Source organism: Natator depressus, chromosome 17 (assembly GCF_965152275.1).
Source record: "Natator depressus isolate rNatDep1 chromosome 17, rNatDep2.hap1, whole genome shotgun sequence".
Classification (NCBI taxonomy): domain Eukaryota; kingdom Metazoa; phylum Chordata; order Testudines; family Cheloniidae; genus Natator; species Natator depressus.
The window spans coordinates 18143021-18170913 of NC_134250.1; the positions used below are offsets into that span (position 1 = coordinate 18143021).

Consider the following 27893-nt stretch of genomic DNA (forward strand, 5'->3'; position numbering starts at 1 on the left):
ATCCTGGGAGCACCTCTCTACTGCAACTGCTCCTCTCTCCAGGATGGGCGAAGCACTGGTATACCTGGTGACAGGAGGATGTGGTTTCATTGGGGAGCACATTGTGGAGCTGCTGTGCAAGCAGGACTATGTCGGTGAAGTCCGGGTCTTTGACTTAGTGGCAGGGGAGGAAGTGAAGAAGTTTGCCACAGGTAAGGAAATATCATGTACTAGCAACAGCCTCTCTTCCTTTCAAGGAAGCAATTGTTCCACTTATACTATGCCCACCACGAAGCTATCTCCATCATAAGATACCAAACCATAGCGACAGGCCTGGTGTAAGAACCCGACCAGCACAGACTACAAATAGTAACTTCCCGCTAAGAAAAGGCTAACACAGGACTGAAACCACACAGAGAGAGGACCTGTATTGACTTATCTACTAGACATGCTGCCAGGGGACAGAGAGTCCTGGATCAAGCGTCAGTTATGATGATATGTAAGATGTGTACTCCCTGAGCCCAGCCACCAGGTGGACGACACAGCTAACTGGTTACATCTGCCTTAGTGGTCTGGTTACCAGCTGGAACACACAACAGCAAGATAAATCCATCCCGTCAAACAGCTCCATCCCAAACAAGGTTCTGCCCCAAGTACAAAAAACTGACAGGACTACAGATGTGAGCTCAGTTTCTGGTATGCAGAATGAAATAATTGGAAGGAACCTTCTATCAGAGTCCTCCTGCACTTTGCCCGAGGAACTAGAGACGACCATTAGTGAACAGGTGTATAATTAAACTAATCCACCCTGAGCATTGTTGCATAGCTGCCTTTTCTCTTTAACCAGAGTTTATTACTGTACAGCGCATTGGAAAAACAGCACCTTTTACTGGAATCTTAAACATACATCCATGCAGAGCACTATGCCCAGCGACCAGTGCTCTGTATCGGGCGTAACCCTGGGAGTTTCCGAGCAGGCTCCACTTGCTTTTTTGTGGGAGGGAGGAGAGTCGTCTTGTTGTTTCATCTAGAGGCTGTCAGAATGAATGCTCAGAACAAGAGGAGATTCCAGGGGGTACCCAAGGGACGGATTCCCATGCATGGCTAATGGGTGCTGGAGTATGAGTTTGTTAGTGGCTGGCTGACATGACTGCAGTGAAGCAGGGTTACTGGGACTACAGTGCAAATCCCCACGGAAGTAGGAGTTGATGGCCTGTCTACACTTCATATTTAGGTCGGCATAGCTGCCGTGCTCAGAGGTGGGGAAAATCGTCTGCCAACCTAACTCTGGGTGTAGATACAGGTAGGTCGATGGAAAAATGCTTCCATGGACTTAGCGACCATCATTGAGGGAAGCAGAGTTCCTACAGCAAAGGAACAACCCCGTCCGGCGCTGTACACTACGGGATTACAACAGCGTAGCTGTGGCATCATGGCGGCCAGACTGTAGGCCTGGCCTAAGGCTGTTAGAGAACAGGAATCCATGGAGTTGCACCTTGGTCTGAATTTGACTCCTTTTGTTTCAGACCTGATTTTCAGCTGTCACGAGTATGTAACCAAAGTTGCTTACAGTGTCAGAGATCCCTTCCGGGCACTGAGTCCTGGTTCAGGGGATTCCTACACTATGTGGCAGATCTGACCAAAATGGGCCAGAGAGAAGTAACACGTTTAGAAGTAATTCTGGGACACAGAGGAAAATAAATCCCAACAGCCCAGGTTTTCTAGCACAGGTGATTCCTTGCCCCATCCTTTAGAATTGCCTTTCTTGGGGCCTGATCCTGACAGGTGTGAGCACCTACAATTCCGGTTAAGTCCCTGGAGTTGTGGGTGTTCTGGACCTCTCAGGCGTGGGACATTAGTGTCACAATCAGCTTAGTTCCCCTGTAGCACTTGCCATCACACACACACACACACTCTCTCTCTCTCTCTCTCACACACACACACACACACACACACAGGTACGTGTTTGCAGTGGTGAGAGCGAAAGAATATAGGGGAGATCGGCAGGCTTTAAAGACCTCACTCCTCAGGCTGTGCTAAATGGAGAGGGAAAAAATGGTCCCTCCACGGCTGCAATGTATGAAATTTGATCTCACTCCAGAAGGCCAGTGAGGTGGTAAGAGACACAAGCCACCTGGGCATTTCTGTATCTCGCACGCACTGTTTGATCCTCAGACTCTCTGGCTGCTGCATTTGCAGGGAGATTGGCTTTCCTGCCCCTTACTTGGTTGCTGAAATATTCATTATGATTAAGTAGGTCACAGCTGAGTCAATGGGACTCCATAAAGCCTTGGAATCGGATCAAACCCATGGAGGACAGCAGTTCCTAAACTTTCCCATAGGGTCTCCCAACTGTGTGGTCCACCTACCCTCCCAGTCTCCTCACATCCTTGTGGCAAATACAACATGTAACCCAGTGGTGAGTGGGCCTGACAGGTCCCCTCTGCCCCAGACACATCCTCACCAGTGGGCTCCAATTGCTAACTGAGAAAAGTGAGGGGAGGAGTCAATGTTTTCGTAGCTTCCTTTAGTGCAAGGTAACCGCTTGAAACAAGCAGAGTGCCACCTTTCTGGGATAGCAAGTGCCGTGGGGGGCACCAGCAATCCACAGACTACAGCTTGGGAACGGAGGGTGTAGAAGACAGGTGTCTCCTTCAGGCTGAGATTCACTGAAGGGACATTTATGGTGGTATAGGAGTTCACCGCATAGGAGTAGTCTGTACCTGCAGGCCCTGAACCTCTGCCCAGAGGCTAGGCCTAACCCAGCTAGGAGTAGAGGCACTAGCCCACCAACTGTAATGACCAGAAAGCTGCTGAATTGGCCACCATCCTGTAGAGGTGGCCATTCCGCACTCTTGCGAGACAGGACTATCATGCCCTCTGAGCCCCATTTCCCCAAGCTAAGGAGACTGCGCCTTTCCATGCCAAACCGACCTGTTATCGCCTTTCACTCACATTAGAGAAAGTCCAGGAAATACAGTGAGCCAACCTCTAGCCAGGTATTCTGAACTACAGCGGAGGAGAATGGGCTAAATCCTGCCTGACCACCCCAACACCCTGGTGAAGTAAGGAAATAACTAGTAGTAGCTGCAGAAGTAGGCAGGTACAGTATTGCTGGGCCAAGGAGAAGGGAGAGCCCAGAAGCAGGCCCCGGCGTTGTGGAAAAAAAAATGTACGGAATGTAAGAGGCAAGGGGAACTTCCCTAGGCCATTTCTAAACCAACCTATAATTCTCTATTTTATTCTATATGTTTTTAAGCAATTTGCATAGAACCCTGTTTAATTTCTACAGGACTCTCGTAGCTTCGTCCCTGCTAATTTCTGTAGGGCTTCTGCTGTAGTGAAATTCTGCTCCCCCATCACCAGCACCTGGGCCCATTCTCTGCTCACTTGCATCTCTGCGGCCCTGTTGGCTTCAATTAATTAGTTCAGGTTTGTTCAGTGCTATACTGTGTACGAGTGCGAGGCATTTATAATGACAGACCCTTGCTCCAATCCACAGCGCGTCAGCCAGCATAGTTCCACTGGAGTGAAGGACATACACCAGTTGAGTACCCAGGTCTCTGGGTGTAAAAGATACAGTGCCATATTCTGCCCTAATGCAATGGACTCAGTGGAGTGGTAGTGTAACACTGACAGACCCTGGTCGTCGGTAGGCGGGATCGAACCTGGGACCTCTGAAGCTAAATGCATGAGCCTCTCCACTGCATGAGCTAAAAGCCAAAAGCCTTAGCTAAGGCTGTAGAGCAGACTCACTCTCTCTCTAAGTGGTCTTGGGGCCACTAGATGGGACAGAGCACCCCACCCAGGAGGTGTGTGGGTTACAGTAGCAAATTGCACGGGGTTTGAATTTGTCCCATGCGGAACAGGGTTTTATGCACAGGATTCTCCTTCTGCAGGAAGATGCTCCTTCATTGGTTTTTATTTCTGCATCTGGAGTTAGACGTTTTTTTTCCAGCTACCACGTGTGTGACAGTGATGAAAGGAGACATCCGAGACTACACTCTGCTCCTCTCTGCCATGCGGGGAGTCCACGTGGTTATTCACACAGCTGCTATTGTGGACTACACAGATACTGTACCCTTTCGGGAAATGAAAGCTGTCAATGTTGCTGGTAAGCGCTTTAAAGTAAGGAACTAAGTACAGACTAATATTCACACATCATCTGTGTGCGGAGTCATGTAAAAGAACATGACACATACCCTCTCTGATGTAATGCTTTTCTGCTTCCTGTAATTCAGAAGCACCACTTGGATGGTGGATTAGAAAAGTGACCTTTTCTTCATTAGCAAGAAAGTTTCTCTCTTGGCCCCCTGACCCGAGTTGAAACCAGGCAATGACATTTGCTGCCAGTTCTACAAAGCTTTTATATGTGCAATGCCAAGTTACATGGAGAAGGAGCAAAATACAGCCCTGGCAAATAAGGCCTGAGCTACGCACAGATTTTGCACTGGGATAATTATGTTCGTTAGGGGAGTGATTTGTTTTACCAATATAGTTATAGCGGTATAAACCCCTGGTGCAGATGTAATTATACTCTTATGCATTATGATTTATTAGTTATACTGTAATAGCATCTAGAAGCCCACTCACGGACCAAGACAGCATGGTGCTAGGTCTTGTACAAATACAGAACAGAAAGACGGTCCCTGCTCCAAGTAGCTTACAATTACAAGAAGTAAGAAGATAAGGGAATAAAGCTAATGCAATCCTTGGAGGCATGAACAAGGGACTCTTGAGTAGGAGTAGAGAAGTTATTTTGCCTCTGTATTTGGCACTAGTGCAACCCACTGCTGGAATACTGTGTCCAGTTCTGGTGTCCACAATTCAAGGACGACGTTGATAAATTGGAGAGGGTTCAGAGAAGAGCCATGAGAATGATTAAAAGATTAGAAACCAGGCCCTAGTGTGGTAGACTCAAGGGGCTCACTCTATTTAGCTCAACAAAGAGAAGGTTAAGGGGTGACTTGATCACAGTCTATAAGTTCCTACCTGTGGAATATATATTTAATAATGGGCTCCTCAATCTAGCAGAGAAAGGTCTGACAATCCAATGGCTCAAAATTGGAAGCTAGTCAAATTCAGACTGGAAATAAGGTATAATTGTTTTTTAAACAGTGAGTAATTAACCACTGGAACAAATTGTCCTGGATGATTCTCCATCACTGACCATTTTAAAATCTGGATTGGATGTTTGTCTAATAGATCTGTTCTAGGAATTATTTTGGGGCCATTCTCTGGCCTGTGTTATATAGCAGGTCAGACTAAGATGATCACAATGGTCCCTTCTGGCCTTGTAATCTATGAAAAAAAAGCTCTCTCGGTATAAGTATATTTATGCCAGTATAACTGCATCCACACTGGTACCAGTCTAGTTAAAGCCGTACATTTGTGTGGATACGCAAGGCCTTACATACATGTGAGATTGTCCTCAGCGTTCTCCCCCTGTCAATACCTACACAGACGTCCTTCCCATCTTACAAATTTGCTTAAATAACGTTGGTTCATAAACCCAGTGAATAAGCACAGGTTATAAAAAAATGAAATCCCCATTACAGCAAGAATTTCTAATGCACGTCAGGCCACAAGCTGATATAACAGTTAACTGCAATGATGATCTTTATATTTTTCTTCCTATTTGGTTAATGCTTAAGGCACCTGTGATTTACTAATGCATTCAAGGCCAACATCCATTTCTCTATTTTTGTTGTTTTCAAGACTGATGCTTTAAAAAAAGTGGCTGTATTTTGTGAGTACCGGTAATATTCAGAGAGCCCTCAGGGCTCTATTTTCTAATGGTTTTGTGAGATCCTCTCTTCATTGTCTGCTTGAAATCAGCAGTTTATTAGAAAGGGATTACAGATCTCCGTGAACTCGGAGGACTTTCTTGTTGAACAGAGAAGGCCTCTGAAACTAGCCCAAAGAACTAGGCCATCTGGGCCATGATTTTCAGAAGCGACTAGTGATTGTGATTCCCTCTGCTTTTTGGGGAGTTCAATTTTAGAACTTAAAATATTTAGAACCTTAAAATATTCCTCAGTTTCATGTGGTAGCTGCTCAGCACCTCTGAAGAATCAGGCTCTGATTAGATGAATACTATCTGAAGCCGAGAAGGCCCGTCCTAAGTAATCAAGAAAACAAACATATGTAACAATTAAATGTAACATGCACCCAACCAGGATCTGCAAATTCAAGAGCAGAAGCTGAACGTCAGGGCAGGGATATTACAGATATTTTAGGGACCCAGATTTATGAGATGCTGCATTCCTTCAGCTTCCATTGACTTCCATAGAAGTTGGGGATACTCAGAACCACCCATAGTTCTGGTATTGCCATATACATTTTCCTAGGAGAGCCCAAACTGAAGATCGTCCCAATGAATGCAACTATCCTATCCAGAAATGCCACAGAATCATAACAAATGCCACATCTTCAAAATTTTGTCAGACCTGACATAGGTATTGTCCACAAACACACCTGCCACAATAGTGGCTTAATTTAATCCACTGTCTGTCCCAGGCAGGCTGCAAGCAGGCTGTAAGCAGCGCCTGTCACAAACTCTGTGGGAGTCGAGTGGAGATGGAGCAATCCCCATTTTAATTATTTTTTTGGCCCTTTGTTGTTGATTTTGTAACAAATGAAAACAAATTGTACGAACTGCTGTTCCCAGGGGCTGATAAAGACCTTTTTCTCTCTGTTCGCCTTTTGTGAAAGCAGACTCCAGTCCTGGTCTGAATCACTACACACTAGCTACAAGGCCACATCTGACCATCCTTGTTCATGCTGCATAGGCCCTTAACTCCATTGTGTAGGGATTGCCCCTGGAGTAGGTCAGTGCTCAGTGCAAGATAAGGTGGCAAAATTTGGCCTTGTGTTTGGACCATTGGTATAAAATGTTACGGTTGTTTATTTTTTAAATGCATATTGCTCAGGACTCTGCATCAGGGCTAGAACCATGTGTGGAATTGCCACCTCTGAGCTATAAACCATCCCCAGGAGATCCAGGATGATCCTAAGTTCATAAAACATGACAGCTGGCAGGGTGTACTGAGCATCCTTACAGATTTCCTGGGACAGCTACCTCAAAAACAGGATGATCCTGGGAAAACCTAAACAGGTGGCAATCCTAACCACCTGGATTTTTTTTGACCCACACTGCCAGTGTACACAAAGTCAGCCATAGTTCATATTCAATAGGGGCTTGCAAACCACCAAGGTGGTGGACACACAATTTTAAATGAGAAGGTTTTTGCTCTGTGTAGATATCTGCAAACCACCCGAGGCTGCTGTTTGATGGTAAATTTTGAGCTTCTGCTGTTTTCCCCACTGACAGTAGCCACGTGAGTCAAATCACATTAAATTTTCAAGGGTAGGCCCCGGTCCCATATCTGGTGAGCCGCCGAGACTGAGTGATCTTGCCTAAATATCTCAACGTGGTGAACCCAGACCTTGTTGTGGCTTTGCAATGAGATCCACCCGTGGTAAAACAGACTTAGTTCAAATCCAAACCTTGACTCTGCAAACCTTTTTTTTGCGACTACATCAGGAACCAAACCAATAAAGGTTGTTAATTATTTTTCATTCCTGACATGCTCCTCAGGTACTGAAAACGTGCTGAAGGCCTGCTGCACCCTGAGCATCCCATATGTTGTCTATACAAGTTCCATTGCGGCTGTGGGACCCAACACTCGACAAGAACCCATGCTGAGGTGAGCCTAAGCCGATCCGTTGCATCTTTCTGCTTTGTCAGATGACTGAAAGAAGAGCTTTGGAGCTGGAGCGAGCATGGGGATTTTTGCTGGGACACAAGAGGGCAAGGTGTTTTTCCCTCCATAGTGATTTCCTTTTATGCAGGTCCTTCCCTGCTACCATTCTCCTTGAGCAATTACAGCCACAAACACAGCCTAAATGCGAACACTAGTGGATATAACTCCAGGATAAAAAGTTTACCAAATGGCATATGACCCAGCTGCATATGACCTATGTATCAGTCAGATTATCAGCCCTTCCCATTGGCCATATCCCTGGCCTCAAGGCCCCCTTCCCCTAGATCCCATGACCATACCTGAACAGGTGCTAAAGGCTTGAGTCTGCTTCCATTGAAATCAACAGTAGTTTTGGATCAGGGCCAAAGGGTAAAATTTTCAAATGTCCTGAAGTTACTTAAGAGCCTAGGCCCCATTTTCAGCAGTGACTGGCACTTAGGTTCCTAAGTTCCACTGACTTTCAATGACATGGGCTAACAAATTTCAAAAGTGCCCCAGTGACTTAGGAGCTCAAGCCCCATTCATTGACTTTCAGTAGGACTTAAGCGCTTTTGCAAATGTTACCCCAAATCTTCTCTAAGGGGGGTGGCCCAGTGGCATGTAACTATGCCTGAAATGGAACAGAGCAACAGTCCATCTAGGCTGGTATCCTGAGCGCTTGAAACATTATTTGCCTCAAAATAAACACACAACCCAAAACAGGGCGAGAAAAAAGATCCCAGCAGCCAGAGACCCTAATTAATTTAACTTAGTACCCTCTGGTTCATGTACCATGCGGGTAGGGCAAATAGAAAATACTTTTGAAAATATGGGCCTGATTCTCCTGTTATCTGGTGGAAATCCAGAGTAAGTCAATGGAAGCAAGTTGGTGTAAAGTGAGAGAAGAATGAGGCCCACGATCTGAAAATGCACCAGCTGCCTCTTAATGGAGCCCAGTTGGAGGACTGGCAAACTGCGCAATATGACCGTGGTCACCACACTGAAAATACATGTGATACAGCTTCCCTGCTCCTCTCTTCCTTCCCCTTCTTATCCCCCCCTTTGTGCTTCTCTCTTGCAGCTCATGCGCCAGCTCTTCTTTCCTCTCCTCTGCCCCCCCACCCCCATCGTTCATTGTGTAATTATATTCAACTCACTTTTACATCCTGGTGAACTGACACAGACAAAGCCTGATTAGTCTCTGGACAGGGTGATGGGCGCTGGGATAATGCTAACACCTCAGCATCCGACAATAATAGAAAATGCCTCTGTCAGTCTCAATCCCTCTGAGAGAGCTACCGCGGAGATACCTTCTGACAATGCTGCTCCAGTCTCATTAGTGTTCAGTTATCGGTGATCATTTTGAAAAGCAAGAGCATTACGCTGAGCTCTTTGTTACGGGCAAGCTTTAAGCGGGGTTAGGAGGGGGGAGAGAAGAAATCCAAACAGTGCACTGCAGTCCAAGAATGCACATTACCCTTGGTGGAGCAGTTTCTTTTAAAGAGAAAAAGATCTGAAGATACAGAAAGAAAGTAATTAAAACTAGAACTTCAAGATAAACCTCCTACTTGTATTGGGCCTCCGGAGGCTCCTAAGGGTGGAATGAACCATGCACCACAAATCTTTTGTTCAGGGTGTTTTCTAGTTTGTTTGTCCTATGCGTCACCCATAGACAGGGAGTGGGGAGGACGGCCTTCTAATAAAAGCACAGGGCAGGGCAGAAGGAGAGTGGAGTTTTTAATTCCTGACTCTTATTATTGATTTGTATGACTGCAGCGTCTAGTGGTCCCAGTTGAAATCGGGGGCTCCATTGCGCTAGACACTGTACATAGACAAAGGGTGAGAGAGAGGAAGTGTTACTACTCCATTTTACAGCTGGAGATACGAGGTACAAAAAAGATCAAATAACTTGCCTCAGGTCAAACAGGGCATCTGTGGCAAAGCTACAAATGGAACCCAGATCTCCTGAGGCCCAATCCAATGCCTTAATCAGATCATCCTTCCTATGAAGGAGATGAGATTTAGTGAGAGAACTTGTGGCAAGTCCTTAACCTCTAGGCCTCACTTTCCCCATCTGTGAATGGGGGACAATAATACTGTACCGCAGAGGGACGTGGGGACACTTCACTCATTATTAGGCTAATGTCCTTTAGCAGCTCAAGCTTTTTGTTCTGGGCGTCTCTAATTCAATCCCCATTGTTTTGGGCAAAATGGTGGCTGCCACCCGTGAACTTCAATATCTGCTTAACAATCACTGGCTCAGAGAACGCTCATGCCAGCAAACCCGTCTGCTAGACTATCCATGGAGGGTGGAATTCACTCCTGTGCACAAGACTTAAGGCCTTTAGAGGACTCAGAGTCCCCTGGAGCCATGCATAGGTCCTGTGCAGACCCTCTGCTGGCAGGAGGGGGAAAGGGTGATGGTCATCCAGAAAGCAAAACACAAAAGGGAATTCATTAAAAATGTGCAGGAAGTGTCACTGACATTTTTTTTGAAGCATTTGCACACTGCTAAGGGGGACATAGACACACAGCAGGTAGGAAGATCGGAAGAACCAAAGCCTAGCTTCCTGGTAATTACAGGAAGAAGTGTGTGTGTGTCCATGTACACTTGATCCTAATGGATGATCCCTGCTTAGTACTCAGGAGGAAAACAGATTTTCCCTGCGCCCCCATCTCTCAAGATCGTTCCCCCCGCTGAAATGCCTTCCAGATTCCACATTGAGCTAGAACCCTCATTGTTAGCATCTATGGTTTATTCACTAACCAAGCCAGGTAACTGTGGACAAAAGTCTAGGGTTCTGTCAAGAGGCAATGCCTCTGTTATGCTTGCTCTGCCTTCCCTTTCTGTAGCTGATTATTGCAGGAGTCTGTGTTGCTGATCATTCTATAGCTTTTCCATCCCCCCTCCAAGCTGTGGGCCTCCCCCTCCTTCATTCAGTAGTAAGTAAAGATCCAGAGCTAGCCTGGGGCGTGCGCTGCTCCTTTTAGAGCAGCAGCAAAGTGCTCCCAGCACCGCGTCCATCTGAGCCTACAAAAAGGTCCTTGTGATAGCCAGACAGCTGGAACTTCTTCGCTCTCCTCCTAAGAACAGGATTTGCCCATGGTAACTAAAGAGTAACTCCAATATAAACCAACTGCTATTAACACTTCCATATGATCACCTAATACCGTATGCATCCCTTTTACATGTCTACTATGCTTGCAAATGCCTTATAATTAATAGTATTGGAAAATTAAACAGCAGCTGCTCCTGCTAATTTATGCCAGGTAATGGGCTGGTCTCTCTCTTTTAGCTGTGAGTGCTTTTATTCTTTCTGCCCTGTATCTTCCTGGGCCACATTCAGCCATTTGTGGGTTGCTAGAAAAGCCGAGTGTGTATCATGTGGCAGTGAGTTACACAAGTTAATTAGACATAGGCGAACCCCACCTAAACAAAAATGAGACCAAACCAGCAATAATACAGCCCAGTGAGTAAGTTTTGTAGTGTTGAAAACAGTTCATACCCCAGGCTGTTGAGGCCCTTAGGCTTCTGCACTACTTATCAAAACCTCAGTCTCCCAGACTCTCAAGACATGTAATTTGTAGCTAAAGGCAAGATGTTGCCTAGCAGCTTTGTGGCAGTCTCTTGTAGTACCCTGATCACTGATTGCTTCTTTTCCTTTATCTCAGAGGAACAGAAGACACCAAGTACAGTGGGGAAGTGGAACTGCCTTATGGGAAGACTAAGGCCATGGCAGAAAAATTGGTACTTGAAGCCAATGGGAAAGAGGTATGAAAGTCAGACAGCAGCCTCAGTACCATAACATAGGATTTACGGAAGGCGAGAGCCCATGATTCTCTGAATACAAGCCCGCCACTCAAAGCTGATCAACTACAAACAGCTGCAGTTTTGATTTCACATGGAAAAGCCTTAAATTGATGTAGGCTGGGTGTTCCCACAGAATCATAACGCAGACCGTAACGCTCCAAGGCCCGGATTTGGCAAAGCGCTTTAAGTACATGCTTAAATTCCATTGTAGTGAATGCCACTTATGACTCTTAAAAACTTACACTTGGTCTGTGTTAAATTATGGCTGTGAAACATGGCCATTCAAGCAATCAATTATGAAGAAACTACAATCCTTCGAATTATGGTGTGTTAGAAAAATTCTGAAAGTATCATGGATAGACTATGTAACCAGTGAACAAGTATTAGAGATAAAAACTCAGAAAATGCTAGTTAAAGATCTTATAAAAAGACAGATTTGATTTACAACGCATATTTTAAGAGGTTTAGTGGGTGATGCATGTTTACAGGCACAGGATGGGAAAGTTGATGGCAGAACACAAGACAGAAAATGATGTTGGATAGCCAATGTGGTATCCTGGATGGATCAGCAGGACTATTTATTCACAAAGAAATAAGCAGAGGATTGTGTAGAATGGGCTACTAGTAATGGAGATGCCTCATAGAAATAGAATACTACTTAAGCACGGGCTTAAGTGCTTTACTGAATTAGGGCCCAAGAGACCACATTTACCTTAATATCCCATGTAAGTGGATATGCAAAAGTGCCTAAGTGAGATAGGAGTCTAAGTCCCAATTTCAAAAGGGATGTCCACACTGCATAGTACACCTGAGCTCTGACTCAGGTTTGAGCTCAAGTCCCTCTTCTGTCCACACAAATCAGTCTGACTCGGGTCAGCAATACTCAGGACCCAGGTTCTCAGACCCCACTAGGAGGGTTGGGTCAGAACCAGAGTCGCGCTGTGACGGAGGCCCAAGCCCTGTCATTTTGGATGGATGGATGCAGCTCAAGACACCCAGTCTGGATGCAGCTCAAGACACGGACCCAAGTCAGAAGGCCTGCGCAGTGCAGAGTATCCGCACTGGTACAGCTGATAGGCCCAGGTGTGGCAATTGCAAATCCAGGTTTACAATGCATTGTGGATGCTCAAGCACAGGCTTGAAAACACCGAGTCCACAAGCCCGAGTGCCGTAGACCTGGGCTTAGTGTGCTGTGTAGACATCCCTTCGGCACTTAGTCTTCCTAAGTCAAATTGACTTTCAAAGAGACTTGGGCATTTCAACGGGAGTTAGGCACCTTGGCACTTTTGAAAATCCCACTAGGATGCATCCTTAGGCACCTGAATATCTTTGAAAATCAGTCATTTCTGAAAACAAGACTTTACTAAACTGCTTAGGCACTTTTGAAAAAACATATTGTGGTCTCTTTATTTCCACATGACGTGTTTTTTATTTAACAAACACAAAAATACTATGGGAGATCTCATCCTCGAATCCATAGCCTGCTAAGATTCTGTGTGACCCGAAGAACAACTTTGTGTAGCATGAAAGCTGGTCTCTCTCACTAACAACAGTTGGTCCAATAAAAGGTATTACCTCGCCCATCTTGTCTGTCAAACATTCTGTCTTGATTTTACAGCTAAGCAATGGTGGCAAACTTGCAACATGCATCATCTGTCCAAATACAGTTTATGGGGAGAAGTATCTGGTTCTAAAGGACTTGTATACCTTTGCCAAAGCCAAAGGGGGTGTGTTGGACTACCTGGACCCTGAAGATACAGAGCGTAATTGCATGTACGTAGGTGAGTATGTTGCTTTGATTCCTTTACATGTTTTTACCAGATTATTTTTTAAAGGGTCAGTCTGTCTTTTTGGCCATGAGGCTATTATACACCCTGGATCATGTTCGGACAGTGAGCAAGGAGTGTAAAGAATGAACACAGAAATAATTTTAAAAACTCTAAATAGGGCCGGCTGAAAAAAAAATTAAGGGTTTTCTGGGAAAAAAATTTAAAAAACAACTATTATTTTGTTCTGTTTTTTGTATGGAATTTCACTCTTTTTTTTTTTTTTTTTTTTTTAAACAAAATGAAAAATCATTTAGAACATGGAAAAAATTTCCAGTAGAAAAAAAAAAAGGGGGGGATTCCAGGAAGAGAAAAAGCAAAAAAAAACCCCAGAATTTGAAAACTTACTGGTTTTCAAAACAAAATTTTTCATCTCATAGAAACAAAATATTTCAAACCAAATGAGCATTTTTGTTTCATTTGAAAAGTCCCGCCTCCTCTTTTTAAACCCTACTGTTAGATTGGGGCGGGCGGAGGGGGGAAGAGACCAACCAGTTCTATTTGTAAAGTTTGGAAAATGTTCCTTGTGGAAGGAAGAGAGCAACTGAATTTAATAGGGATTAAACTAACAGGATTCTGTGGAAATTTAAGAATATTCTGTACAAAAACCTAAAGAATTTAATAGAGAAGAGATCCTTTGTATCAGTATGTTGAACCATACTGTAGCAGGGATAGAATTCTCCAGTAAGTCTTCCAGATTTTTAGAGTAGAGTAATCTCTATGGAACCCTCTCACATACCTATAGGAATTTTTTTCCCATAAGGATGTAATTACAAGAGTTTGAAACCAGTGTTAGAGGAGCGTCAGGCCAAATAGGTTAAGTGACTTGTCCAAAGACATGCAGCAGAGCCAGGAATAAAACCATCGAGTCCAGATTCTTACTTATCTGGCTCTGACTATGAAATATTGCCCCTTCATTTCCCATGGACCAATGTCACAATGAACACTTGGATATTTTGGGCAATGACCAGGTCCCTCCAGAATAAGGTTGGGTGACAAAGGTGAGGCAAGATGGGAAAAGATGCTTTACCTACAAAACATGCAGATGTGGGGCACGCATTCAATCTAGTGTAGAAAGCTCCTGTAATAAGTGGACCAAGCTTGCTCCTCCTCCATTCCTACTCTCCCTTCTCCTTCTCCAGGGAACGTTGCATGGATGCATGTGCTTGCAGCCCGGAACCTGCAGCTGAAACCAGATGTACTTGCTGGGCAGGTGTATTATTCCTACGATGACACCCCAACAAGGAAAGGCTTCTTAGTGAGATATCAGCTGTTGTCAGGGATGGACCCCTCAATAAGGCTGGGCTCATGCATACCTTACTGGAAGGTATGGTTACAAATATACTTTTATAGGATAATCAGGATCCTTTTGTACCCTTTTTGGAAACCACAGCCCTTCCTAAACTTGCCTCTGCTGAATGCAATAACCACCACCTTCTATTATGAGACAGACAAAGCCTTCAGGCATTTTGGGTACATCCCCCTCTACAGCTGGGGAGAGAGTAAACGCCGAACTACAGAGTGGTTAAAGTCAGCTACGAAGAACTTGAGATCCCATCAGCACCACGGGAAGGAGATCTAGATGGCACTTTTAACACAAAGAGCGCTTATCCCCTTCAGTGAATTCCATCTGAATTTGGTCATGTGCATAACTTTCCCACTAGGAACCAGACAGAGACCATCAACTCATTACACCTAGACTAACACAGAGCAATGACTTTCAGCTTCTATTATGCATCACTTCTCCACTCCCCAGGAGACATAAACTTAATATGCATTTTCCATTTGACAATATCCACTTGCAGCAGCAGACATACGGGGGGGCCACGTCCCACAGCCCTTACTCAGTTCAGTAGCCCCATTGGCTTCATGGCATTTCATCGGAGCAAGGAATGCAGGGTCAGACCTGTGATTTGTGCGGCTGAATTGAATCTTTGTACAAAATTATTTTTGGTAACCAATTTAATTCCACATCCTGAATAAGCTACATCCTTTTCCAACAGCAGGACTGGCACTTTTAAAGTGATCTCGAATAGCCATTTTTTAGTTAGTGGACTGTCTTTATTTCACTTACACACTCAGGAGGTCCTTAATGGATAATTCTTAGGAGGATGAGGAGAACTCAGGAAATCCCCTCTCAATTTTAGGGTTTTTTTATATATATATAGATATAGATATAGATATAGATATAGATATAGACTTTCATCACTATCCTTAGAAGCAGCTTTCACATCTACCTTTTCCCAAAATCCTTTCTGCCACTCAGCTTGTACATTTTATCTTAAAAAAAAAACAAAACAAAAAAAACCCAAACCCACACCTAACGTTGTAACAAACATAAAAATTACCTTACCATATCTCTTGGTGAAAATTTGTCAGTTTAGTTGCATTCTTATTTATATGGTTTGATAATTGATGTCAGAGCTTACAGATTGTTGGATGCATTTTGCAACTTGAATAAAAATTATACTGGATCCGATTCTCATTCACACAGAGATTGTTTTTCACTGCTCTGGCAATATAAAACAACCTTAAAGTGGGTGCAAATGTAATTGAGTCCCACATTAAGCCCCCCTTTCCACTACCAGAGTGGTGTAAAGGAGCCTTGGTGTAAATGAGAATCAGGTCCTAAGGGTCTGGCTTACATTAAATAAAGCCCTTACATTCAGAGTTTGGAGAGGGAAGGGGTCATTTTAACCCATCTCATTGTGTTTGGCTATGCAGTTCATATAGTAAAATAGCATGAGAAACAGCTCGGAAATGGGGCAGGCAGTCAAATGAAATTTAGAGTTGAAACAATCTCTGTTGTGCTTTATGCTGGCTTACCAAACCCTCACCCTATTTTGTGCGTGAACAGCAGAAAATTTTCCACAAATGTTAGTTTAAAGTACAAATTAATTTCTACTAGAATTGATCTAATTCACAACACTTCTGTTCTAGCGGAGTGCCCCAAGGGTCGGTCCTGGGGCCGGTTTTGTTCAATATCTTCATTAATGATCTGGAGGATGGTGTGGATTGCACCCTCAGCAAGTTTGCGGATGACACTAAACTGGGAGGAGTGGTAGATATGCTGGAGGGTAGGGATAGGATACAGAGGGACCTAGACAAATTGGAGGATTGGGCCAAAAGAAACCTGATGAGGTTCAACAAGGACAAGTGCAGAGTCCTGCACTTAGGACGGAAGAATCTCATGCACCGCTACAGACTAGGGACCGAATGGCTAGGCAGCAGCTCTGCAGAGAAGGACCTAGGGGTGACAGTGGACAAGAAGCTGGATATGAGTCAACAGTGTGCCCTTGTTGCCAAAAAGGCCAATGGCATTTTGGGGTGTATAAGTAGGGGCATTGCCAGCAGATCGAGGGACATGATCGTTCCCCTCTATTCGACATTGGTGAGGCCTCATCTGGAGTACTGTGTCCAGTTTTGGGCCCCACACTACAAGAAGAATGTGGATAAATTGGAGAGAGTCCAGCGAAGGGCAACAAAAATGATTAGGGGACTGGAACACATGACTTATGAGGAGAGGCTGAGGGAACTGGGATTGTTTAGTCTACGGAAGAGAAGAATGAGGGGGGATTTGATAGCTGCTTTCAACTACCTGAAAGGTGGATCCAAAGAGGATGGATCTAGACTATTCTCAGTGATAGCAGATGACAGGACAAGGACTAATGGTCTCAAGTTGCAGTGGGGGAGATTTAGGTTGGATATTAGGAAAAACTTTTTCACTAGGAGGGTGGTGAAACACTGGAATGCGTTACCTAGGGAGGTGGTGGAATCCCCTTCCTTAGAAGTTTTTAAGGTCAGGCTTGACAAAGCCCTGGCTGGGATGATTTAGTTGGGATTGGTCCTGCTCTGGGCAGGGGATTGGACTAGATGGCCTCCAGAGGTCCCTTCCAACTCTGTGATTCTATATGGTCTGTGAACTTTCAAGCTTTTACTTTAGAGCAAGCATTCATAGAAGGCTAACTTTAATTTCCACTGCTCAAATAGTCACAAAAAGCAAATTTTGTTGGTGCAGTATATTTGATCTGACTAGTCATCATTCACCTTTACTTGGTCAGTTACATTAATCATCCAGTCAGGAAGCAGAAGCAATACCATGTGACTGACTTAAATCAAGTTAGCAGGAATTTCCTCACTCACCTCTTTGCAAAATGATCTGCCTAACCAGAATTGTTTGCTAAAGAAACATGTAAAGAATTTCACACAACAAATAGGTCTGGAGAAATTTGTAATCTGTTCACACAATATGCAAAGGTGAAATTCATTGAATAAATTATCAGTTGCAGATATTTTTCCCCCCACTCAGCTCTCTGTGTCTATAGCTTCTTTCATTTCATTATGTTACCCCTTTTTACAGATATTGGAGTTTTTAACTCGGCAGCAGATGGCAGCTTGCTAGGATTTTCACAAAGAAAAAATATACATTGTCGGAACATCTCCAGGTTCTAGCAAATATGGTCTAAAAAATAGTGTTTTTTTTAAAGCTTTGGAAATGCTTAATATTATGTTGCCACTGGGTGGAGCTACAAGTCCACTTGTAAGGCACTTTGCCTTCTCATTTAAATGTGTGGTAACAACTTTTGCTTTAACTGGCTTCTAAAGGCACTGAAGTCTTCCCTTGCTGATCAGGCAAATTGGTTTATGCTCCATCTAGGTTTTTAAGAGTCTTCAGCCCCTGGCATTCTGAATTTTTTTTTGAATCAGTGTTTCTGTAGGCTGCCTGGATGTAGCAACCTTCTCATTGACTTATACCGATTTACTCAAAGCCACCTAAAGAGAGATTTTGAAACCCAAATTCCTATAATAGAGTGGGAATTGGGTAATCAAATCCCATTGGCAGCTTTGAAGATCTCAGCCTGGGTGCATATGCTAATGATTTCAGATGTGCTAAGCAGCCCTTGATACATCTCACTGTGGGATTTCGAGCCACGTGATGATACCAGTTGGGGGAAATGACCTTGCTTTTGTCAGGCCGCATTCTCTTATCACAGAGCGTGATTGATGCCGGGCAATTGCTTATCTGCTCTCTGATTTCCCTCATGCAAAGATCCACTTGGTGCTTTCCTGGCTCTCCTCCTGCTCAACATGCATGCAAGGCCACTGGGGAGATAGTGAGAGGATCTGGGCTGCCATCAGCATGCAGATGATATGCAGCACCACCAACCAGGTTTTCAAAGGTATTTAGGAGCCTAAAGATGCAGATGGGGGCCGAGTAGGGTTTTCTAAAGTTCCTCAGCAGGGTAGGCGCCCAACTCCAGAAGAGGACAAGTCACTGATTCAGCGTGATCCAGATCGCCTGATAAACTGAGCACAAACAAACAATATGTGTGTGCCTATAGGGCTAAATGTACACATCTGGGAACAAAGAATACAGGCCATACTTATGTGATGAGGGGGCTCTATCCGAGGAAGCAGTGACTCTGAAAAAGATTTTGGGGTCATGATGGGTAATCAGCTGAACACGAGCTCCCAATGCGATGTTATGGCCAAAAGAATGAATGGGATCCTGGGGTGCGTAAACAGGGGAATCTCGAGTCAGAGTAGAGAAACTATTTTACTCTGTATTTGGCAATGGTGCAACCACTCTTGGAATCTGGCGCTCAGCCCTGGTGTCCACAATTCAAGGACAACGTTGATAAATTGGACAGGGTTCAGAGAAGAGCCATGAGAATGATTAAAGGGTTAGAAAACCTGCCTTATAGCGATAGACTCAAAGACCTTCCTCTATTTAGCTTAACGAAGAGAAGGATAAGTGGTGACTTGATTACAGTCGGTCTCTACATGGCGAACAATTATTAAAAAATGGGCTCTTCTAACAGAGAAAGCTATAACATGATCCAATGGCTGGAAGTTGAAGCTAGACAAATTCAGACCAGAAATAAGGCATACATTTCTGACTGAGAGAATTAACCATTGGAGCAGCTTATGGTGGCCTCTCCATCACTGACCATTTTTAAACTGAGATTGAATGTTTTCTCTAAAAGAGCTCCGCTAGGAATTATTTTGGGCAAGTTCTCTGGCCTGTTATACAGGAAGTCAGACTAGATGACCACAATGACCCCTCCTGGCCTTGGAATCCATGCAGTTTACATCCCCTCCTTGTACCTTTCCAGCTTTGACAAAAGGGAGGAGAGGATTCCTTTTCTCTGATCATGATATGGGAAAAAAGCACTCAGCAAAGTCTCATTGCTTTTTTCCAAAGGGATGAGTAAGCTTCCTTTGGCTGTGCTGCAAGCGATTTGCATTTTGGCTCCTCTGAGTCAATGCTACTGCAGATTTCCTGTTAGATATTTGATTTATCAGATTATAACTTGTTTTCTCTTGGCAATCCTTTCATTCCTTCCCTGCATTGGGCTTCATTCTCGTCTCCTTCCAGGGTCCCAACCCTATTATGTAACACACACACAAAAATGTCTGTTTCTCCTTCTGGAGAAGAGCCTTTGTGTGTAATTATTCATCCAAAAGATTCAGCAGGTATAACTGCTTCCCCTGGGGGCTCCATTTTATAATTGGATTTCATCCATACAAATTAAATCTGATCTTTACCCCTTAGTTAAGCCAAACAGTAAGTATTTAATGTTAATATCCCCGACAACTATTGCAGAAAGAAATGAAGAAGAAATATGGAAAGGAATGCAAAGTGTTCTCCGCCAGAGAAATAAATAGCACAGTAAAAAGATGTGCTGGCACAGGGAGAGTTGCCATCTTTTTGCCATGGCAGCTGTCAAAGCTACCAATACAAGCCCTTGGGGTCTGTTGGAGGAGTTAATTTATCTCTGGCCTTGATGTCCCATTCATCTCCTCCTCTCTCTCTCACTCCCATGCTGCCACTTATACACTGAATACACTTCCCCAAGCTACATGCCTACCCTCATTCAAGTTCCTATGGAAGACAATCATCTTCAGCAATGCCTATGAGAAGTGATCTAACCACATTAATTATTCCCTCTTCTGGGTTTCCCAGTGCATTCTGTCTTTACTAGGTGGGCCTTTTTAGACAGGAAGCCCTTTGGCAGTGACCATCTCCCTTTGCGTCCTGTACATCAATCCCATTGTTACTACATAACAATAATTAATAATAAAAGAAAATAGCTCATCACCACATGACTGGAGTTAAACTGGCCAAGTTTGGAACAGTCTCATATTGACAGTATTTAAGCCAGGATATACAGGAAAAGAATGGCATGAATCTGGTCCCCAGCCACACATAGATACTGAAGAAAGAACAGGAGTACTTGTGGCACCTTAGAGACTAACAAATTTATTAGAGCATAAGCTTTTGTGGGCTACAGCTCACTTCATCGGATGCATAGAATGGAACATATAGTAAGAAGATATATATATATACACACACACATACAAAGAAGGTGGAAGTTGCCATACAAACTGTAAGAGGCTAGTTAATTAAGATGAGCTATTATCAGCAGAAGAAAAAAAAAACTTTTGTAGTGATAATCAAGATGGCCCATTTAGACAGTTGACTAGAAGGTGTGAGGATACTTAACATGGGGAAATAGATTCCATATGTGTAATGACCCAGCCACTCCCAGTCTCTATTCAAACCCAAGTTAATGATATCTAGTTTGCATATTAATTCAAGCTCAGCAGTTTCTCGTTGGAGTCTGTTTTTGAAGCTTTTCTGTTGCAGAATTACCACCCTTAAGTCTTTTACTGAGTGGCCAGAGAGGTTGAAGTGTTCTCCTACCGTTTTTTGAATGTTATGATTCCTGATGTCCATTTGTATCCATTTATTCTTTTGTGTAGAGACTGTCCGGTTTGGCCAATGTACATGGCAGAGGGGCATTGCTGGCACATGATGGCATATATCACATTGGTAGATGTGCAGGTGAACGAGCCCCTGATGGCGTGGCTAATGTGATTAGGTCCTATGATGGTGTCACTTGAATAAATATGTGGACAGAGTTGGCAACAGGCTTTGTTGCAAGGATAGCTTCCTGGGTTAGTGTTTTTGTTGTGTGGTGCGTGGTTTGCTGGAGAGTATTTGCTTCAGGTTGGGGGTCTGTCTGTAAGCGAGGACTGGTCTGTCTCCCAAGATCTGTGAGAGTGAGGGATCATTTTTCAGGATAGGTTGTAAATCTTTGATGATGCGCTGGAGAGGTTTTAGTTGGGGGCTGAAGGTGACGGCTAGTGGCGTTCTGTTATTTTCTTTGTTGGGCCTGTCCTGTAGTAGGGGACTTCTGGGTACTCTTCTGCCTCTGTCCTGGCTACACTACTCTTCTCAGCCACATCTATGGTCTATTTGACACCTTGCTTTCACAAAAGGATTCACCTTCACCACAAAATTATTGAGAAGAATGAGGCCTCCTCATTTTCCAGTAGTTTTTATATTTCTCCCTACTCCCCCAGGAATTCAGGAGCGAGAGTCTCATTGATTTTCAATGGGACGTGTGCCCCTCAATCCTTCAGATGCTTTTGAAAGCCTCCCCTTAAAGCAGAGGGGTAACCAAGATGCAAATTTGAATCAAAGTCAACGTCTGTTCAGAGCTGGAGCACTGGTTTGTTCCATTATAGAGAGAATCTATAGCCATAATGCTCTCATTTGGTGAGCACTTCAGGGGTCCCATTGCACTCAATGCGAACACTGTGCTCATAAATGTGACTAAGGTTGCACCCTAGTCTAACTCAAAAGCATGTAACAAAGACAATAACTGGAGGGAAAGCACTTTCATATTAAATATGCATCTTAAAAAAATACTGGAAAGAGTTGTAGGAAGAGATATTGTAGTATAGCAGTGGCTATTTCTGGGGCAAATGCACCGAAATACCCATGTTCCGGAAGACAGTCATCAGAAGGTTTATATTGATTTCCTGCTGTTTTAGCAATTAATTGCCATGAATCAATTGAATGTGGAATGCTTCATTATAAGTCACAAGTTTTATGTATTATATAAATAAAATTGCACATATGTTTTTGTGATTTTTCATTTAATTGAATTCCAAGGAGATTCATCTCTTGTGTTATTAATAGATCTTAAATGGCCTATAACACGCAATTGCTCCTTAATTAACCTGCAGTAACTTCTTTGTAAAATGTGAATTAAATGCTTTATTTTTTCCAGGGGTACAATGTTAAATCAAATGTAACACTTTATTCTACCAGCAGAGCAACAATAAAAGATTCCAAGCTACAAAACGACTTTAGTGGGAAATGGATTTGGCCAAAAATGAAGGGTGTGATTTTTCCAGAAGTGCTGAGCACTGATACCACTCTGCTCCCCATAGAAGTCCATGCCAGTTTTACCATGGACTTTAATGTGAGCAGAGAGAGACCAATTCGGAAGACCTTTGAGTATCCCACTCTAAATAGTCACTGTGTAAGGGAGGTATGAGCAACCTAGTTCCTCTTTGTCTACCACAAACATGCTGGCCCGGGTCTTAATCAGGTTTTAATCTTTACTAATGTGAACATTTCCTCTCTGGCCTACTCGTTGCTCTCTAGTCCATAATTCACCTGTAAAATCATCTCCCAACACTTCATTCAGCCCCTGACAGCCCCTCTGATGCACACTTTTCTGGCCCCCTGTTGCCTCCCAGGTCTAATTCAATCTCCTTGCTCCCCCCTTCAGGTCCCTCCATCGCTTAGATCCTTCCTGATCTTGTCTCCTTCTACTCCCTCCCCATGCTCTATTTGCGTAATCAAAGCTCCTTCATGTCCCTTTCCCGCACCGACCTCTGCATGTTCATTCCTGCTATGCCACGTGCCAGGAACACCCCTCCTTTTCCCTATTTGCTCCCGCACTTCTATCTTTAAATCCCATCTCAAAGCTCCTTTTCGACAAGGAAGTTCATAGACTATAAATTACTGACACTTATATAGATTATAAATACAACACAGCCCCCCTACCTTCTGTATATAACTGTCAAGGTGATAAATTCAATGGGAATGAAGCCAACTCACCACCTGGCAGGGTCAGGGCCAGGGCCACAAAGAACAGATTTTAGAACACGCAAGCAACTAACAGAGGGTGCAGGGTCCTGTTCCCACTGATGCCACCAATGGAAATTTTGCCGTTGACCTAGTATTTAGCAGCCACTTGCACAGACTGATTCAAGGGTTAGGGATGCTCAACAACACTGGGGCCCTGCCCTGTAGCCATGATGCTTACGAGATCTGCCTTGCTCAGAAACTACATCTGAATATAAGCTGCCACTAACCAGCCCAACCCATCACTGAGCAGGTGCATAGAACTCACACCCTGTTGCATTTTCAGATTATTAATACAATTCACACAGCAAACTACATTTGCACTGGCTGCCACAAACATGGAGCACCATCCATTGCCTGCTTTGAAGAGTGAAAGGTTTCCAAAGCACCCTAAGGCAGGTGGGTGCCTTGCTCACATTGAATTATAATGGGATTTGGGAGTCTCACTCCTTTGAAAACCCCAGCCACACAACCTCAGAGAGACAGAGCACGCACAGGAGGGGACACTGGATATCGGAGGGTAAGGGAGGAAGTGTCGATCTTTGACCATGAGGAGGAGGGTTTAAAGAGGGATCTGGGGGAGGAGAAAAGAACAGTCTGGAGGCTGTTCCAGACACTGGGAACAGAATAATAGAAGGCTGGAAGCTAAAAGCAGAAGAGAAATAAAGGGATCTGTAAGGAAAGAGCATAGGGAGGAGGAGCAAAGACTTTTACATGAGGAAGAGGAGAACAGCTCCAAGACATACAGGAAGCCAGTGGAAGGACTCAGAGAAGGGGTGAAGCAGCTGGAGGGATGGGAGGGGAAGAGACCCATCTGTAGGATTTTTGCCAGGCTGGAGGAGAAAGAGTGGCAAGGCAGAAAAGCCAGGCAGGAGGAAGTTACTGTAATCAACGTAAGAGATAGACAGCTTGTAGCCCCGGTATAGTAAGCTAAGGATAGATTTTAGTGATATTAACAAAAAGTGACAGAACTTAGTGAGAGACTGGGTGTAGGGAAGACAGATGAGTAAAAGAAAGAAAATGGGGAGACAATATATAAGGTATCCTCCTTTAGAAGAGGCCATCCATTGCCATGTTTCGCACGGATGCTTCAGGTAAGCTAGTTCACTTGAAGCAAAAGTCTAAACCCAGCAAAGAAATGGGAGCTGCTAAGAAGGGACAACCAGACAAGCAAGTTGATCTCTCTCTCCTAGCTGGTAACAGCCATTTAACAATACTGAGAACATCACTGATCTGCAGGGAGTTTGTAGGGATTGTGAGTTGAGCAGCTCAAGTCATAACGAGAATTCCCCATGGACAAAAAATACAGGAAACTTCTATCAGTTCAAGGGAGATGCTCAGAGAAAGCAGTTGAAAGTACAACCAGCAGACATCTAAGCACAGATTGCACGATCCAGCAGAGTTCAGAAAGGAGAAGGGATGGAGTGGAACAGAAAGTTCAGGGAGAGAAGTCTTGGAAGAGAGATAGGTGAGTTTGGGCTTAAAGTTAAAGCGGTGCAACTTTGTGTGTGGATGCTTATAATAACTTTAAAACTGATTTACAGCATTTTAGCTTGACCCTGTTAATGGATGCAACCAGGCATGCAGACCAAGCTGTTACTGTGTTGGGAGATACTAATGAAGACAATTAACTACTGCCCGCTGATTCTCAGACAGATGAAAGTTGCATAAGTGCGGCTCTGAAGAGCAAAGCAGCAGAGGAGCTGCGGCTAATTTTAATAGCTGCTATCACAAAGTCAAGCCAAAAACTTGCATCCAAAAGGTAACAGAAGAGAGATTCAGTACCCTGAGCGAGGCTGGATACAAACCAATAGCAGTAACACTACTGTTAGAACAGTAAGGCAGTTAGTGACTTTAAAGCTACTGTCTCGGCCAAGGCACATGCAAAATACACGAAAACAGGGCTAAGTCAGTGCAGGCCCAAGTCACCAGCCCAGTTAATAACCTTTTATAATCTGCTGGTTAACTCACCATTCTCCTGAATCACATGCAAGCCACAAATTCATCTTAATAAGATGTACAAGTTTCTTAGTATCCCCGGTAATGTCATTTTGGGCAGTGCTGGGGTACAGTTGGCCATACGGAAGGCTGGAACTTAGAAGACTGTGCCAGATTCTTATCCCTGCCACTGAAATCACTGTGTGACTTGGGCAAGTCACCTGGCCTTTCTTTGCCTCCGTTGCTTCATCTGTAAAATTAGGATAATGACTTTTACACACATAGCAGCAACATTATGAGGGCTTGACTCATGACATTTAACTGCTCTAAGCCACCCAGCAGAGGTGTGCTATTGAAGCACAAAGCATCATTTCAATTTTCTCAGAGCCTCAATGAATTATGATTTAAACTTAGTTTTTTATTAGCTTCTTTCTACCACAAAATGTCGCCCTTGAGATATGCAGAAAACCTGCGGGGGGGGGGGGGGGGGAGGCAGGGGTCAATCACCCTAAAGCCATACTTCTCCTGATGCCAGTTACATTGAAACCTAAAATACTCCCCTCCATTTTGGAACAATGTCACATAACCTCATTTCCTCAGCTTAAGAAAAAGCCTTGAATTTTATGTGTTGCACTAAAATATGTCACCATAATTAGGTTTATAAACAGCCCTAAATCAAAGCAGGCCTCAGTTGGTAGATTACGTGAGCCATGTCAAAACTCTAGGGAATGAGGCAACATAGGAAAAGGAACGGACAGCCTCCTTAGTCGGACATTTGTGGCAGTAGGAGAGAGAAACCTGTTGCTCAATCACTTTTCTTTCAGCGGAGACTGTCAAGCAATTCCTTATTCTTTCTTTGTTTTCCAGGGGTGAAGTTACCTTCCTTATGTCTCAGATCCTGGACTCTCCTGGTGTACTGGCAGGTTTTCACATGGCAATGCATAGGATTGACTTCAGGATTACAAGACCAGCCAAATTGAGAATTTTTAATATATACTGGGCCAGATCCGCAGCTGGTTTAAAACAGTGCAGTTCATTGACATCAGTGACTGCACTGATTTACACCAGTAGAAGTCTGACCTATGTATTTTCATTTTTTATTGTTTCTACTACTTTTAGAATCATTAAAGTACATTTTCTTCCCAGTTTTGTCCTTTTCCATGTGGCAAACACTGATCGAGACAACCTACCTATCTTTCTTACCCTTGTCACCTCCACATCTGGCTGGCTTTCTAGAGGCATCTTAGTGCCAGCCCTGGGTAACTGAACCTGATACATTGCAGCCCCGTCACCAATTTAGGGAGGTTGTTCTGTGCTCCATGTTCCCCAGCCCCTAAGTCAGGCAGCTTCCCAGAGTTCAACCAGCACAGAAAGGAGGCTGCATTCCTTAAACCTGGAGCACAGAGAGCAGCAGAATGGAGGTCAGCTTTGCAGGGCAACCATCTTGCAAAGGACTTCCCTAGTTAGACTACAATACTTTAAATCTGGGCAGCATCCTCTAAACCTGGGAGAGAGCCAGCCAGGAGTTTGGATTAATAAGTACATGAGTTTATCTCGGGCTTCTGGGTGTCCTTGAGATCTTCCAAGAATCAGGATTACCTGCCTATATGTGGAGGCCACCATAAAGAAGAGACCATTTACTCTGTATGGGTATCTGGAACACTGCAGTGCTAGCCAAGGCACAGACAAATCAGTAATGGTGGAAAGGAAATTTTCCATTTCTTTTGAAATTTTCAAATTTTTCGATTTTCAATGAAAATGAAACAAGTTTTCATATTTTCTTTGGGAATAAAAAAAAAACAGAAAATGTCTGAAAAGAAGATTATAAACATGCTTTGTTTCTTCCATAAGTTTTCATGGAAAAACACTTATTTTCTCTCCAGCTCTAATTATTAGTTAGCTCCTAGAAGCAGTAGCTGAGATTTGGTGCCCTGTTGGATGAGATAACATACAAAACACACCATAAGAGACCATCCCTGCCCCAAATAATTTCAGGTGAAATCCTGGCCCCATTAAAGTCAATGAGAGCTTTGCCGTTTACTTCAGTGGGAGCCAGAATTTGATGCCTATAATCTAAACAGACGAAAAAACGAAAGGCAAAGCAGAGCCACAAAGAGACTAAGTATTACCACCCCTATTTCACAGACAAGGAATTGAGGCACAGAGAGAAAGTGACTTGTTCATGATCATGCAGCAGAGTTGAGAACTGGTTCGAGTCCCAATCCACTGGTCTAACCATTAGGCCATCCTTCCTCTCAAGACATGCACATGGCAAGCTTTTCAGGGAAACCGCTGTAGCTGTGCCATCCGGGAGGATGATGGACAAACAGTTGACTATGAAGAAATGATAAAATATAATAAATTCTAAACTATGCCAATAGCAACTGTTGTACTATGCATGCATTTATGTGTCATGCGTGTCGGCACCTGTCAGTATTTATGTAATATATAAGTCGGCAAATCTGCATAGGTTTATGATTTGCAACAGATCTACCTTAATATTGTTATCGCACATGTTCAAGCAAATTGCTACCACTTATTTTTGGCTTCTGCGTGTACAAAATGTGCAGCGCTCCACAGTATTTTATGCCTATGTTGCAAATAATGGCTTTTTCAGTGCAAGCAGTAAGAAGGTTCAGAGATCG

General features: G+C 43.8%; 1 protein-coding gene and 1 long non-coding RNA gene across 4 annotated transcripts in view; one reads left to right on the top strand and one right to left on the bottom strand.

Moving 5' to 3' along the window:
• Positions 1-26251, top strand: LOC142000312 (3 beta-hydroxysteroid dehydrogenase type 7-like). Of its 2 annotated transcripts, XM_074974492.1 has the most exons (7): positions 1-191; positions 3938-4093; positions 7580-7688; positions 11397-11496; positions 13154-13316; positions 14504-14688; positions 26116-26251. In XM_074974492.1, the coding sequence occupies exons 1-7, from the start codon at positions 44-46 to the stop codon at positions 26119-26121; spliced, it is 867 nt and encodes a 288-aa protein (XP_074830593.1). In that variant the 5' UTR covers positions 1-43; the 3' UTR covers positions 26122-26251. The 2 variants fall into 2 exon arrangements, with proteins under 2 accessions (XP_074830593.1, XP_074830592.1); XM_074974491.1 differs by lacking the exon at positions 26116-26251 and having other exon boundaries at positions 14504-17046.
• The window catches only part of LOC142000362 (uncharacterized), a 172079-nt gene that overhangs the window by 94348 nt on the left and 49838 nt on the right, over positions 1-27893 (bottom strand). The window lies entirely within an intron of this gene.

Coding starts and splice junctions, on each gene's coding strand:
- LOC142000312 (XM_074974491.1), top strand. CDS start 44: ATGGGCGAAGCACTGGTATACCTGGTGACAGGAGGATGTGGTTTCATT. Junction 11,497..13,153: donor TTGAAGCCAATGGGAAAGAG/GTATGAAAGTCA, acceptor TTGATTTTACAG/CTAAGCAATGGTGGCAAACT. Junction 13,317..14,503: donor GCGTAATTGCATGTACGTAG/GTGAGTATGTTG, acceptor CTCCTTCTCCAG/GGAACGTTGCATGGATGCAT.